At 34.8% G+C, this 16,303-nt stretch overlaps 1 protein-coding gene across 1 annotated transcript in view; it reads left to right on the forward strand.

Moving 5' to 3' along the window:
• The first annotated feature begins 5,668 nt into the window (after window positions 1-5,668).
• LOC129224776 (kinesin-like protein KIF19) overlaps window positions 5,669-16,303 on the forward strand; it is a 131,120-nt gene continuing 120,485 nt past the window's right edge. Inside the window, exon 1 of the mRNA XM_054859323.1 lies at window positions 5,669-5,713. Within this exon, the coding sequence (XP_054715298.1) occupies window positions 5,669-5,713 (45 nt within the window). The remainder of the gene's footprint in view (window positions 5,714-16,303) is intronic.

Here is a 16,303-nt window from a genome sequence, read left to right on the forward strand (position 1 = left end):
GATTGATGTTATAATTACAAGTTGTCTAAACAGTTGTTGTTTGTATCTGCAAACTTTCACATGCAAGTTAATAGAAACATCTGATATCATCAAGGTCAAGATAGTTTTATGTTTACATTCTATTTCTTAATAAAATAACAGTGTTTTAAGGTCATAGCCATGTAATTAACACAGTAACTAATATAAGTTAGTAAAAGTGTACTGGTTGCCTTAAAATGGGCTACTTGAATCCAGCGATCAAACAGCTCCAAACCACATTTCATCACTAAATTATTTTAAAAGATTACAAACCTTACAAAGAGGTTAGTAACTATTTATAGCCATTTTTGCAGATCTGGGGATAAAAAGGGTCCGAAAGTAAAAGAGAACCCCTTGAAGTAGGAAATAATGCGGATTATTAAGAGGAAAAATTACAATTGTGTCCAGATTCAACTAATTCTGGAGAAATGTGTTAGAGATGGGCATCAGCCCATTTTGACTTAAGTATATCAACTCTAAAAAGGAAATTAAAAGATCGTTCACAAAACAAGCTTGGGGGCATCCTGTAGTATTTATTAGCTAGGAAGAGCAGGCATTAACTAATATCAGAGAAAAAATCCACCCAAGCCGTTAAATTGAGGGGTTTTCATTCTTTCTAATGTTTAATTAATGATAATTTCAATTGGTTTTAGCTGTAGTTAGATTATGTTTTTATTTGAGACATTATGTTTGTTTAAAAATATGTTTTTATGTATACGTTGATTTTATATTAATTTGTATAAATAATTTGCAATTAATATAGTTTGCTCACCAGAATGTACGTTTTGAGTTTATTTTTCAAAATCATTGGTCCTTCTTAATACCGCCACCTGTTTACAGCTTTTTCTAATGGATTTACTGAGTAAGACCATATAGCCCCAGCGCTGGGCTACTTGAACCTAATTTTTAAAAATAGAAAAAAATGTATAAAGAGTTAAAATTGTTGTTTAAGAAAAGCTTTCGGTGGTAGCAGAACGTCTGAAAAGGGGAAAAACAAGGTTATCAGTTCATATTATGGGTTTAACAAACCAGTAAAAAAAATCGCATAAAGTATAAAATTTCGGGTCCTAGTAGCCCCACTTTAAGGTATGTCTGTTATGGTCATAGCGCCTAGACCGCTCGGCCGATTTTCATGAAATTTGGCACAAAATTAGTTTGTAACTTAGGGATGAGCACCTCGAAGCGATTTTTCGAAAATTCGATTTTGTTCTTTTTGTATTCCAATTTTAAGAACATTTTACCGAGCAAATTATCATAACTTGGATGATTTAATTACCGAATTATCATAACGTGGAACCGTAACATGGGCAAGCAAATTACCATAGCCACATTGCGAGAAATTCATCATCCATTGTTTGTAAATATACAGGCGAACCAAATGGTCTTTTAATTTTCTACTACGGGCAAAGCTGTGCGGATAACACTAGTTCTCAATAAACTTAATATTGTTTTTTCTTTCAGCATGAACTCTACAACTTTCACCTAAGTCGAGTTCTCGAAATAACTGTAGACATAACAGCAGTAGTTTCTTTGAAAATCGTCAGCGCATTCTTTGCTTACCTAACATGATATATACCATGTAGTCCTTACGGGTTATTTTTTAACATGACGAAGGATTAAAGTTGCCTTAAATAAAATTTTAGCCAGCGTGCCTGCTCTGTATGTCGTGACAAATGAGATCGCCTGCCAAAGTCTCACATTCTTTTTGTTTTGAATTAGTTAGCTTTTGTGATATTGATGGAGAAATGGGAATTTCTGTTCTGAAGTGTCATCCACTCTTCAAAGAACTTCTACTTTTTCTGGAAACGATTTTTCCGGTTTCAAGATCATTTGTTTCCTGTCGCGTTTCTCAACTTAAGTGTCATTTCTCAGAATGTCTTCCCTTCCGTTTTCGACGTATTATAGCTACCAATAAGACATAGACAAGTATTTGGTTGATAGATTTTTACGAAAAGCAGCAATCGCGATTTAAATCATTCCAGTTATAATAGCTGTCACATCTAATAAATCGATTTTAAAGATAGGTGGTAACCGCGTAGAACTATCCAAGTCAAGTGAATTACTCATTTGCCGATCAATCATGTTAAAATATTCGCGTAGCATTCTGAGAGCCTCACGGAAGCTAGGGTAGCAGCATAAAGCAGGCCCATGTGAAGAATTTCATGAAGGGTGGGGTTTTGGTTTCAATGTTTTTCCATTCTTACTTGCATTGTCAGGAAAACACAACAGTGTGTCAAATAATTCATTTTTGTTTAATGGTTACAATGAGGGGCGTAGCGATAAGAGGAGGATGGGGTCCAAATTCCCAGATGATGGTGGTTTTAAGTAATATTACCAATTCTAATATTAAAAAAAAAACAGTAGAACTTCAGTAATATTACTAGTTCTAATGTAAAAATACAAAACAATAGAACCTCAGTAATATTACCAATTCCAATGCAATAAAAAAAACAGTAGAACCTTGTTTTATCCGGATCAAATTTGTACAGTAAAAATATACAAAATATATACATTTTCTAATTGGAAGACATTGGCGCAGCTAAAAACCTTTTTTTTTTTTTTTTTTTTTTTAATGAGGGTGGGGGGAGCAATGAAAAAAATTCTAAGCTTACAATTTGTTTAAATAGTATCGTTCGGGGGTCCTCCCCTGGAAAACTTTTGAAAGTTTAAATTTTGAAACAATTTTAGACAGTCGATATAAGATTTTCATGACTTCAGCAAACTGAAGTCATGAACTTCTTCCTCTGAGCACCAGATCCTGCATTTACAACTTTTAGGACGCATGACTTTTCAAAGTGTCGAAATGTATGTCTAATATTGTAGTGACTGTCTTTTTACTTTCTTCTATATCTAATATATAGAAGAAAGTATTGGATTCGTGCAAATTTTCGAATTTCGAATTTTGACGGATTCGAACGTTTTGAGGTGTGCTGAGTCCATTTCGACCATTTTTGGAAAATGTCTGTCTGTCTGTGTGTGTGTGTGTATGTATGTGTGTGTGTGTGTGTGTGTGTGTGTGTGTGTGTGTGTGTGTGTATGTATGTGTGTCACGTCTGTGTGTGACCAGTTTTTTGTGGCCGCTCTACAACAAAAACTACCGCATGAAATCGAACGAAATTTAGTACACATATGTGCCCCTATGTGAACTTGTGCCCATTAGTTTTTGGCGCGAATTCCTCCAAGGGGGGTGGAGCAATGGGACGTTTTTCGAGTTACGCGTGCTTGCTATTCCTCAGGAAGTTACTGGCGGAATCAAACAAAATTTGGTCCATATGTTGGTATTAACAGGAACAGGTGCTGATTCAATTTTGGTGTCAATAACTCAAACGGGGGTTGAGCTGTAGAACGTTTTTTTGTCGTCAATTGTGACTGCTGTATCTCAAGAAATAATGAACGGAATGAAAGAAAAATTTATCGGCAAGTAGCCCTTAGTGGGTATAAGAACTGATTTTATTTTTGTGTCAACAGCTAAAAGGGGGGTAGCGCAATCACCCGTTCTTTTTTTCCATTTTGAGTGCCCTATCTCAAGAAGTAATGCTACGTTCTGGTTGAAATTTGGAATATATGTGAATCCATATGTAAACAGGCTTTGGTTCTATTTTGACGCCGATCGCTCCAAGAGGTGTTGATTTTTTTTTTTTTTTTGCAAATAAAAATATTTTTATTAATGCAACAATAAGAAAGATAAATCGTAATAGATTGTCGTCTGCGTATTTCTCGTGATTTTAATTGTATGGAAATGATAGGAAATATTATCTCAATGATTTAAAATTTTGAACTGTTGCCATCTTATGTTTGTTAACAAATAAAATATTTGTAATTCATTCAAGCAAGGCTTTTAAAATAACTTTCAATTTTCGCTCTTTGCTTTGCTTTTGCAATAATTCAGACATTGGGATAGTCGTCAAGTTTTTGCATGTGTCATTTAGTTTTTGTTGGGAATATTGCTTCCTCGTCAAGCATGGGGAGGGATCAGAAAAAAAAAAAAAAATATAGAAGAAAGTTTCGTGATGGCCACAACATACTAGTTTTTTTTTGTTTTGTTTCTGCAATCATTGCGTTTTACCCATAAAGAATAAAATAACTCAAGCTCCTCGAGTTGTTATGTAAAATATACACAATGTCTACTCATAAGCGCACATACAGATACACACACACACATATATATAGAATATATGTATGTATATACATTATATGGCGGAGGACACATAGGGGGCAGCAGGCTGTTTAATTGCCAAAAAAAAGGGGTCGCGACGTGAAAAAGGTTGGGAACTTCTGATTTAGAGGGTAACATACATCTGCAAAAGCTGGCATTCCTGAAAACTAATAGATTCGTCCATTTCCGCCTGTAATCCGGATGTTTACCTTTCCATCTCATCGGTGGTCAGACTGTACGTGACATCACCCAAAATGATTTCATTTATATTAATTCAAATTTTTCGTGCTTTAATTTTTAGCTGTTTTTTTAATTTTAATTTTTTTTTGGCTTTTTCTTCAATAATATTTGCAGCTTTGTGTTGCGGTTGGCAAAGTTGAGGTGCCGCAATAGTATGGTGTTCTCAAGTTTTCACTGCCCTCTATTTTACAGCCTTAGAAACTAGATGAGCATTGTGGGAGGGGGGTATACAATGTGGGGAAATTATCTCGTAGGCATCAAGGCCTTTACTTAAAGTAAGCACCTGTCTGGAGACTATATGGTGTAATTTTTAGGTTAAGGGGAAAGGTAAGTAGCTGTAGCTATATGTGCTACTATATTTAATGAATATCATTTCTGTTCGCATTTTTAGCTTAGTATCCCCAAATATTAATTTTCGAACTTTTTTGTGAAAAATGTCATGGCCTCCCGTACGATGTTTGTGGCTGCCGCAAATTTCATTTCCTTCCCGAGGCCCCCTAGATTTTCCTACGTCCCCCAAGGGTGTCACATGTCCCCTGTTGAAAAACTCTGGCTTAGACCATCCAATTGACTTAAGGCGCTACCGCGGAAAAGTGACTATAAAACTGCTCTTACCAACACTGAAAGTTGATTGTTTCGCTAAAATGGCGCTACCATCGCTAATCCCGAAATAGGTTCTCACTCGAATGCACGCATCAAAATGAGCGGGGCTTTAGAACGTTTTGGTGACTCGCGGAGCGAGCGAAAGAGTTCTACGCTCTTCGTGAGATTTCACAGTTCCTTATAGTGAACTGAACTGTCCGACGCTAAAATTGAGACACCGTTTTAATTTTTTCTGCAGGAAAATTAATCAACTCCCGTTCGCAACTCTTTTTAGTTGCCGAGAGAAAGGCTTTTTTGCAATCGTACGGGGATATGGAGAGGCATAAAAATTTCATTGATAGGGGTTATCTTTTTCTGGAACTGTCATCAATGTGAACCGAATGCCTTTTTGTTCTACTGTAGCTCTTGGAATTCGATCGTTCTACAAAAAGACCATAATCCGGTTGAGTGAAACTTTCATAAATTCGTTTTAGTAACGAAAACAAGCACGGAGTGAATGTTTTCATTTACAGAAAAAATGATTGGTTGGATGATGGAAATTTTCTTGAACGGTGCGGCATCACTTTCATGGTGAAAACCGAATGAGAGGAATAATCAACTGCACATTATGCTCTTCCAAGGGATGACATCCATACACCAAAGGTGAGAGCGATGCGGACCAACAAGGCCTCATCTCCCAGGAATCAGCAACTCACGGTAAGTAGGAAATTTACTTTTCACTAATCTACCTGTTACCCTGTTAGTCATTTTATGATCCGTTTCATCTGCATTAGCGACAATTAGAAATAGCGCAGTTTCCGACAAGACTTAACAGTGATGGCCAAAATTGTGGACACTTTTAGAAACTTTTGCTTTTTAATTTTGTGCACTTGTAGCAAATGTAAAATCTCACAAAATGCAAACTCGTTTTTTCATTTTAAATATTAATACTTAATTCAATGCAAGACATATTCAATTATATTAATCAAATACTCAATTAATCCAGACATTTATACCCCCGATACCAATTGAGACTATAATATTGTTTCTTGGCACGGGTGGGTACAAAGAGAGGGTCATAGGGGTCATTATCTCCTCCTCCAAACTGTCTAGAATATTATCCATCCATATTGTGTTCAAATATTCCATTATTAATAATAAAGCTGAAAGTCTCTCTGTCTGGATCTCTCTCTCTGTCAGGATATCAGTGACGCGCATAGCCAGCGCCTAGACCGTTCGGCCGATTTTCAGGAAATCTGGCACAGAATTAGTTTGTAGCATGTGGGTGTGCACCTCGAAGCGACTTTTTGAAAATTCGATTTTGTTCTTTTTCTATTCCAATTTTAAGAATATTTTCCCGAGCAAAATTATCATAAGATGGGCGACAAGTTATCATAACGTGGAACCGCAACATGGGGAATCCAATTGGCGAGAAATTCGTCATACATTATTTGTAAATATACAGGCGAACCAAAAGACCTTTTAATTACTACGGGCAAAGCCGTGCGGGTGCCACTACTTAGAAATAAAATGTAAACGATTGCAATAAGGGGTTTCAATTCATTAATTATTTTTAGGAGTAAATTTTTCAAATATTACTTTCTTTCATTACTATGAAATTAATTAGTTAAGCTTAATATATGCCTTAATCCTAGCCGATTTGGTACTTTTTTTTGACACCCAAGCAATTAAAAAAATTTCGCCTTCCCAAAACCCTATATTCTTCAGCATCCCCCCCCCCCCCATAAAATGGTAGCCTGTATTCGCCTTTGCCTGGCATCATGTAATAACGAAGGAAGAACTTAAAATTCCCGTTAACTCCATGAAACAATGATGGAAAGCTGTAATGAATAAAAGAGGCTACCCTATTAAGTACTGTAAATACATTGTATTGTTACATTTCTCAAATCGTTTCTGAGATCGAGGACAAAAGAAAAATGCGTATAGCCTAGATTTTTTAAAAAAATGTGAATTTCGGATCATAATATTGATATAGTTGACTATTATTTCCTATAAAAACTTATGCTATAAACTTTTTAAAAATAGATTCTACCCATCGTTACTGGAAGTGTGTTTGTGATATAGCTGTTTACGAATTTTGGTTATTATTCAGTTTTGCCCTTTGCCAATTGTTTCAATATCTTTAGCTTGCGGATACCCAGACTTATTTTAATTTGAAATTAAAAATCCTTTTAGTTCTTTACTGTGAGATCTAAAGCTTTTGTTTCGACACATTAGACTTTAATTATCCCAAATTGATGTGAAATTCTTTCGCTCAGGAGTGTTTAAGGATGAAATAAAGCCAGAAGAAATATAAACCATAACATAAATAATTTTTGTAAACCTAGGTATTTTACATTTGAACAAAAATATACCGATGTTTAAAAATTAATTACAACTATAATCTAATATCTTACGTTCTGCCCCACTGAACTTTGATTATTCCTCTAAATTATGAAATCGTTACTTTAATGTCAAATAACAGCAGCTACAAAATTTTCAAAAGGACGTATTTCCTTTTCTTTCATTAATTTTGTTGATAAAAATTAATGAACTATTATTTACGTGATTTAATGCTACGTGACTGATCTCCACTCCAAGTATGTAACATTAAATAGTTTACTTCATATTAGAAATCATTAGTCATGTTTTCTTCTACGTAAGAAAATTGTATGTTTAAATTTTCGCACTTCTACGTAAGATTTGTGAGGGTATGAATTTAATCTTTATATTGACATAAACATTTTATCAATTTTTATATTTTGATTTAACTGATGTAAAAAAGTACGAAAAAATATTCTCGTTTAGTTCCGAGAGACCTTCATATTAATAACTGCATTTGATTTGTTTGTAGCTTCAATTTTTCACTGCTCAGCAAATGTAAATAGCTTCAACGAATGCTTATTTTTGATTTGATGTTAACTTCTTTCAACTTACGTACTACAAAAAATGCGTTAAATTCTTAACTAAATATTTCTCGTCATTTCATTATCGATAGATATTATCATGAAAAAGGTGTTTTTAGAATAAGAATCATTATTAGACGCATATTTTGGTGAAACTTCCGAAGCTTAAACAGCATTTTATGTTAAAAAGTTTGATTTGAAGTTGGCGTTTCTTTAGCCCCAAAATCTTGACTTTTATCTAAATTTTTTCTCCTCCTTTCTTTGAATAAATAAAATATACATAACAGTATTTCTTGCCTCTGCTTAATATATAATTGGGATCTAGAGTTAAAAAAAATAAAGTGTAATCCTTGAGGAAGGTATTAGCTTACTGGCGCGTGCAACTTTACTCCGCGAGGTACTTTCTTCACATTACAGCAGTCAGTGTAAAGAAAACAGATTTACGGACAGGAAATAATCGCTTTTTGCTGTTCTTGGTTAGTAGCCCAGTAAATGAAGGTAAAAAAAATAGACTTTGTCGCAACTAATTTAGGGAAAGCTGAATTTTTGCAGGATGTTAGCAAATAAAGTATACACTAAAAAAATACAAAGTCCCGACCCACACCCCTCTTGCTTTCTCCCCCACACCCCTCCGAAACATTGCAAGAGCAGTACTATGATTATACGTTTTTCGTGACGCAGCTAATTAGGGGAAACCTGAATTTTGGCAGGACGTTATTAAATAAAGAAAACACTAAAAAAACAAAGTCCCGACCCCTACCCCTCTTGCTTCCCCCCCCTCTCCGAAACACTTAGACCATCAAGAGCAGTACTATGATTATTCGCCTTTCTTTTCGCAGCTAATAAAGAGAAAGCTGAATTTTTGCACGATGTTGGTACATAAAGTGTACATTAAAACCTAGACAGTCCCGACCCCAACCCCTCTTGCTGCTCCCCCCCCATACTCCTTCCGAAACATTGCACAATGATCAGTTCAATACTGTGATTATACGCATACAGCTTGAAAATTTATGATGTTACCGGGGTCTTCCTTTTTTTATTTCACTCCTAACAATATTATTAACCAGTGGTGCCAAACCTAAGGCCCAGGTGCCGTATCCGGCCCGCGAGGCTGAACTGTGTTGCCCGTTGTGTTGTGAAATGTTACAACTCGAGGAGTACGATTAATGACAATGTTAGAAATTGTTAGCCAAATATTTAGAAATTGGTTTCTCAAAACATTGTTGCACTGTAACAAATTCCGGAAACGTTTCTGGATATATCAGAAACGTTTCCGAAATAGTAGGAATCCTTCATCTAATAGCGAACTCCTCATTATTCAGAAAGCTTTTTGTTATTTCAAGAAATCTAGACGCGGAAGTGATGACGCAACGCTTCGAAATGTATTTCATCTTTCCAACATGGGCGCCAATGAGTCGGAAATAACGAGAACCTATTTTTTTCTTATCTATGGTTGTTGCAGTCAGCAACTCTTTAGCGTTGGATTGCTTGTTATTTCATGTCTAGAGAGTAGTAAAATGTGTCGAAACTAATTTTACGCCTTTGCATTTTGGACTACCCTTGATTTTTTAGACGATGTACGCAGCTATTAAGTTAGTTAACAACCATTTGCTTTCCAGTGCGACTATAATTAGATATATATTGTGTGTTCAAGCGTGAATAGTTTCAACACCCGTGTTTATACCTAAAGAAACGAAACCCTTTGGATTACTTATTCAGTTGTAATGGAGGTACTTAGATTTTCTTCCACTCATGTTCACTTGTAAGTATTAATGAAGATTTTAAAACATGTTGTTATATACATTTATATTTTTTTCGTTTGCATTTGATGAGGCTCCAATTGTAACTGTTTTTGGGTTTATCGAATTAATTTAAAGTTATCTTACATACCTATGTGTGCGCGGTGTATTATTTGTTGTAACCAACTGAACTGGTTAATTACGCAAAAGAAATAAGATTTATATTTGAGAAGCAAACACAGAAAGTTATTTCGAAATACTTGGATGTACATACATTTTGGTTCAAAAAGAAAAAAAAATCAATTGTTTAATTCATTAAAAATATGGTAATGCATATATTTTCTAGTATTGTTATATGCTTCACAAAAAATGAGCCAGTATTTACCATTTTTTATTATAATTTATTCATTCATTTAAAAATTTTTTATACCATTAGAAAATGACCATGCTATCTATTAGTAAGAACATAGTTATGCAATTAATTCATCTGCTTTTTCATTTTGTTAAATGTGGTTAACAATAAAAAAATTCCTTGACATTAGTTGTTCCGAAAATAACATTTATTTCGTGGATATACTAGTTTAATGTAGGACAGTCAGGAGGAATGAGTCAGTGGCAAAAATGGAACAGCTGTATTTTCATGCCGAAATAAAAAGTAATATTATTTCATGTCATCGTTTTAAAAGTGATCATTTTTTAAATACTATGTTATTAATATGCAATGCACATGGGGAGAAGACGAGGGGCGTTCACCACGCAGACTGTGTCATTGACATTTTCAAGGGGTTGCTTTTTTTTAAGGGGGGGGGGGGCGCTTTATATCATTTTATGGGTGCAACCATCACTCTTATGGTTTGGGGGGGGGGGACTCTCGTATATATGAAATGGAATAATCATGTAATAGAGTTCAATGTTTTAATAAATAAAATATATAATTCATTTTGCTCACACTCTGAAAATAAAATCAGTAACCTATTTTGATTACGTATCTATATTTGTGATAAACGGGAAAAGGGCAGAACAGAAGAATAAACCTGAATGGTTCCAGCAGGGGGACTTTGGTGTCATATTTAAATTCATCAATTTCCCTGTTGGTACTTTTCGGTACACTTTGTTCGTCAAAGAAATTGACTTGACGTGAACGAATTACGGAACGCAAAGTGTAGGTAAGTTCTGTCAAATTATATCCGAAAATAAAAGCTATCAAGTTTGATACAAGATATGTTTTTAAGTTCTGCATTAAAAATACAATATGTTGATAATTTTGTCTTGAAAATAGAGAGAAAAACTGAAGTTTAATATTGTTTAACAAACAATCCCACTTTTGAGGAAGTACTCCCCCTTCCCTCCCCCGACGATTTTGTGATTATGAATGAAACAACTATATTATTTCATAAATTTTCAAAAATTTATAACTGTGCATATGTTATGCTGTTAACCATGCTATTTTTCATTAGAAATTCAGAAAAAAAAATCCAGGAATGATTCTAAAATTGCTTGTTTCATTGCTCTTAGATATGAAAGAATTGAAACTGATATGGCATGCAATACTATAGTAAAGAATTATTTTTTAGAAAAAATCACGGAAAAAGGATTCCGAAATTCTCAGAAACTTTTTGAAAATTGTTTGTAGAGTTCCGAAATACTCGGAAACGTTTTCGAAACTTTCATGAACCACAGCCGCACAGAATACTCAGAAACATTTCTGGAAATTACGGAAAGAGGATTCCGAAATACTCAGAAACGTTTCTGAAAATTACAGAAAGAGGATTCCAAAATACTCAGAAACATTTCTTGAAATTATAGAAAGAGGATTCCGAAATACTCAGACACGTTTCTGGACATTACAGAAAGAGGATTCCGAAATACTCAGACACGTTTCCGGACATTACAGAAAGAGAATTCCGAAATACTCAGAAACGTTTTTGAAAATTTCATGAACCGCAGCTGCACGATATACTCAGAAACGTTTCCGAATTTTTTTACAGTGTGGGGACCACTGTTATACACAAATTATGAAACATACATTTTTTATGTAGATAGCTCAGTTTCACCATTTTACCAACTTAATCATTTGCAGAAATCTCACAACAAAAACGAAAAAGTAACTTCAACAAATTAATAGCTTTTTATCATTACGTCTTGGAAAGAAATGTTTGAACCAAATTTATAGATATCATTTTCTTGAAATGGATCAACAATGTAATGACGTTCACTTAAAGTATTTACTACCATAATGGAATTATTTGTTACAACAGTTTATAATTCGTTTGTGTCGGCGATAGTCTACAAAATAATGTTAATGCTTGGCTAACTATTTAAGCTTTAAATAAATCAGGAATAGTATATTTGAATTGATTATTTTCTCGCAGTGGATATTATTAACGTTTAATATTACTTTTGGTTTTTATTTTTATTCTTACAGTGCATTCCACTACAGTGTCCACACATAGACGTGCAATCGAACCTAGCTTTACGACAGATACTGTTTGAAACACATAATCTTTTCAATTGCAAGGTGCTAATTGGAGAAGTTCATTTGAAGCAGAGGTAATCTTCATGAACTTAGGAATCACTCTGTTGCATGAAGTATAATGCCAACCCTAGACGAGTGCCGTCTGAAGTTGGTGAAAGTTTTGATAAATCAAAAGTGGACTTTAGGGACATTTTTGTGATTACCTGCTTTTCACAAACTTTTATTCAAACTTGGTTAGGTTTGAAACTTCCAGCAGAAGAATGGGTTTGGAAATATATTTCAAGCAACAGACTGGTTCCTAAGATCATGACAGTTACCTCTCTGCTCCAAATGAAATTCTCCTACTAATATCTTGCAACTGTAAAACATTGTGTTACAAACTGTAGCTGTCGTAAAACTGGGTTCGCTTGTACGTCTATGTGTGGACACTGTAGTAGAATGCATTGTAACAATATTTGAGACCAAGCCAACAAACTGTTAAATGACCCCTTATAAGAGAAAAATTGTAGTTCTAATAATTTGATGCCTTTTTTTTTAATGCAACCTGTTTTTCAGAAACCAGTTGCTACATAGTCCTCGAGTTGTAACATTTCGCAAAACAACGGTTCACACTGATCAGTTTCATGGGCCGGATGTGACCCGTGGGACGTAGGTTGGGCACCACTGGATTTTTAATATTTTAAGAAGTGAAATAAAAAAAAAATACTCCGGTATCATCATTAGTTTTCGAGCTGTAAGCGTATAATCCTAATACTCCTATTGCAATGTTTCAGACGGGGCCGGGGGGGGGGAAGCAATAGGGGTGGGAGTTTGTGTTTTTTTAATGTATACTTAGTATACCAACATCTTGAAAAAAAAAATCAGCTTTCCCCTATTTAGTTGGGACACGAAAAGCGTATAATCATAGTACTCGCTTTTGCAATGTTTCGGAAGGGGGGGGGGGGGAGAAAGAGGGGTGCGGGTCGGGACTTTGTCTTATTTTAGTGTATACTTTTTGTACTAACATCTTGAAAAACATCCGCTTTCCCCAAATTAGTTGCGACACGAAAAGCGCATAATCACGGTACTGCTCTTGCAATGTTTCGGAGGGGGTGGGGAGGAAAGCAAGTGGGGTGGGAATCGAGGTTTTGTACTTTTTTAAAGAATACATTATGTTCTAACATCCTGCCAAAACTCAGCTTTCTCTTAATTAGTTGCGGCACGAAAAGCGTACAATCATAGTACTGTTCTTGCAGTGTTTCGGAGGGGCTGAGGGAGGGGGTGGAGAGTGGTGGGGGTCGGGACTTTGTACTTTTTTTAAAGAAAACATTATGTACTAACATCCTGCCAAAATTCAACTTTCCCTTAATTTGTTGCGGTAGAAAAAGCGTATAATTATAGTACTGCTATTGTAATGTTTCGGAGGGAGTGGGGGGAGCAAGAGGGGTGGGGGTTGGGACTTTGTGGCTTTTTAGTGTGTACTTAATGTACTAACATCCTGCCAAAATTCATCTTTGCCCTAATTAGTTGCGATACGAGAAGCGTATAATCATAGTACTGCTCTTGCAATGTTTCGGAGGGGGTGGGGGAGAAAGCAAGAGGGGTGGGGGGTCGAGACTTTTTATTTTTTTTAGTGTATACTTTATGTAATAACAACCTGCAAAAATTTAGCTTTCCCTAAATTAGTTGCGACACGAAACCTTTATTGACTGGGCTATTGAGTGAATTTGAACTTACCTACAGGAACCTTTTTCTATCGAATTTAAATAAAATTCTTTACCAATACCCAGGTGCTTTTTAAAATCTGAAGTGCAAGCTTCTAAAAAAATTTTTTGACTAGATGCTAATAAAATATTTCTCTCTTTCACCCTCCCTCCAATTATGTAGTATTATTAAAGGGGGAAAATGACAATGTCTACTACCATCTAGTTGTTTGCTTTGCATTACGTAAAAAGGATGGAATAAAAGTTTCATAAATTTTTTTAGTAACAAAAATGGTCACGGAAAACGACGAATCGCGAGTTTAATCTATTGTAAATTTCTATAACTGCATGGTTAACTCATTCCAATGTTTACAAGACAGTTGTTTAAAAAATAAATAAATAAATAAATAAAATTTAAAAAAAAACATGCTTCTCACAGTTTATTGCTCTGATTGCATGAGGAAAAACAATGTTTCGACGAAGATCTTTACGACTTCAAAACAAGGGGTTAAACATTGCTGGCTTTCACAAACACCTTACAGCTTACGTTTGCCTAACACATAGGCATATTAAGATGCCTAACTACTTTAAGCACCTTCAAAAATAAAACAAGTATGAATTAGGAACGTTATAAAAACATTGAAGTAACTCGGAGACTGTCAAAATAAATACTTAGGTTATGCATACGTTCGTAAGTACAGATGCACGCCCTGATTGGTCGGAAAAAGGAGTCAACTTTTATTCGGGCTTTAGCAAAATACTAATTACTCCGAAATTTAAGAAACTATTTGCAAATGAAGCATTTTTGCTTTAGAAGTCATTGGGAGAGGGGCGGGGGGGGGGGGTGGAGATACATTTTCTTAGTCTTAAAATTTTACTCTTTAATTTTTCAACAATTAATTACTTATTTTTGATTAATTTTTATTCTTACCGATATTTTCACGATTCGTTAAGCCATCTTTGGTCTTTCATGTCTGATTTTCCAAAAAAAAAAAAAAAAAAAATTCTACGAGAAAGTAGTCTAAAAAAACAAAAATACTCAAGTAGTTTCCAATAACGGATAGGCACGGAACCTGAAGTTTTTTCACTGTTAGGAAGGACTACATTTTTCGAATTTTTACTTTTTAAGTTGATGATAATCCATTTAATGAAAAACTGCAAAATTGATTAATTATGCATTATTTACAAAATAACATTTTAAATTCGTTATTATAGTTGGCGCAATCCTAACCTGGCAGCACTGTGAAGGCTACGCAGGCTACGATTTTTTACACAAAATTGAAATATTTTTCTCGCCAATGAAGCGATAACATTTTAAGCATTACATCCCTGGCTAAACTAACCTGTGTTTGGCAACCCGAAGGCAATCTTACCAGGAAACATCACGATCAAGGAAATTCAAAAAAATTCCAAATTGGTGGCATTCGAAAGAGCATTGGAAAACATGTTTACGGCACTGAAACTACGTGCCCTCGTGACCACGTTATCGAAATATGATGTCTTAAAAATTGCCGAAATTTTTAGTAAAGTCGCCAAATTTAGCGAGTTTTGTTCAGAAATGGAAGGTACGGCGCGAATTCAACATCTGCATCTGACAAGACATTTCACTTCCATATTTGGTCACCACCAAAGCGCATGAGAAATATCGCATTAATTCTTTACTCGGGGTGACTACCATGGCGCGGGGTGTCGTGGCACAGACTGCGGCATTGAAATTTTTAGGGGCTTGTGTTCCGGGATATTAACGTGCAACTGTATAGGGGAAAACGCCACAGCCCGAAATATTTGTTTTATTTTATTGTAAAATCAGTGGAATTTTTTGTTATTCTTAAGACTGTTAAAAAACTGATGTTTAAAACTTTTATGCTTCTGCGGGTGAAATATTTCCACTGAAAGAGTTTTTTCGATGATGGAACTGTTTTGAAAAAAATATGATAACCGTAGAGAAACGGTAATTTTGAAAAGTCGTAAATCGGAAGTCTTCAACAGTATCTAAATACGAAGAAAATGACATTTTTAAAGATTTCAAACCCTGTTCTCAAATTAAAAAAAAACGATTTCTGTCAGTTATTTCCAGTGTGTTTTTCGTTATGTGTATCGTTTTCAAGTTATGTGTAAACCCTCTAACAAGTCAAATAAAAAAAAAATTGTATTAATTTTTATTTTGCTCGTATTTGAATTCCCTTTTAACGTGAAACATAATTGGTAAAAGTGACTTTAGTATTTTTAAAAAGGACTAAATAACATGCAATATGATGTGCATTTACGTTATGGCGACTTTCAGTTGCAGTGACAGACTTTTTCGAACTACAGGGGTTGTTGTAATGAACGTCGACTATAACATATTTGATAAGAATCTGTTATGAAGTAATTTCCGACATCGTTAGTTTTGCTGTGCAAATTTTTGACATTTACTATCCGTTGTTTTCTTTTTATTATTATTATTATTTTTTTCGATTTTAAATTAAACATTTTCGCTAGCAGTGGTCAGACAATAAAACTTC

The sequence above is a fragment of the Uloborus diversus genome, chromosome 6 (genome assembly GCF_026930045.1).
Source record: "Uloborus diversus isolate 005 chromosome 6, Udiv.v.3.1, whole genome shotgun sequence".
In the NCBI taxonomy this organism is placed as follows: Eukaryota; Metazoa; Arthropoda; class Arachnida; order Araneae; family Uloboridae; genus Uloborus; species Uloborus diversus.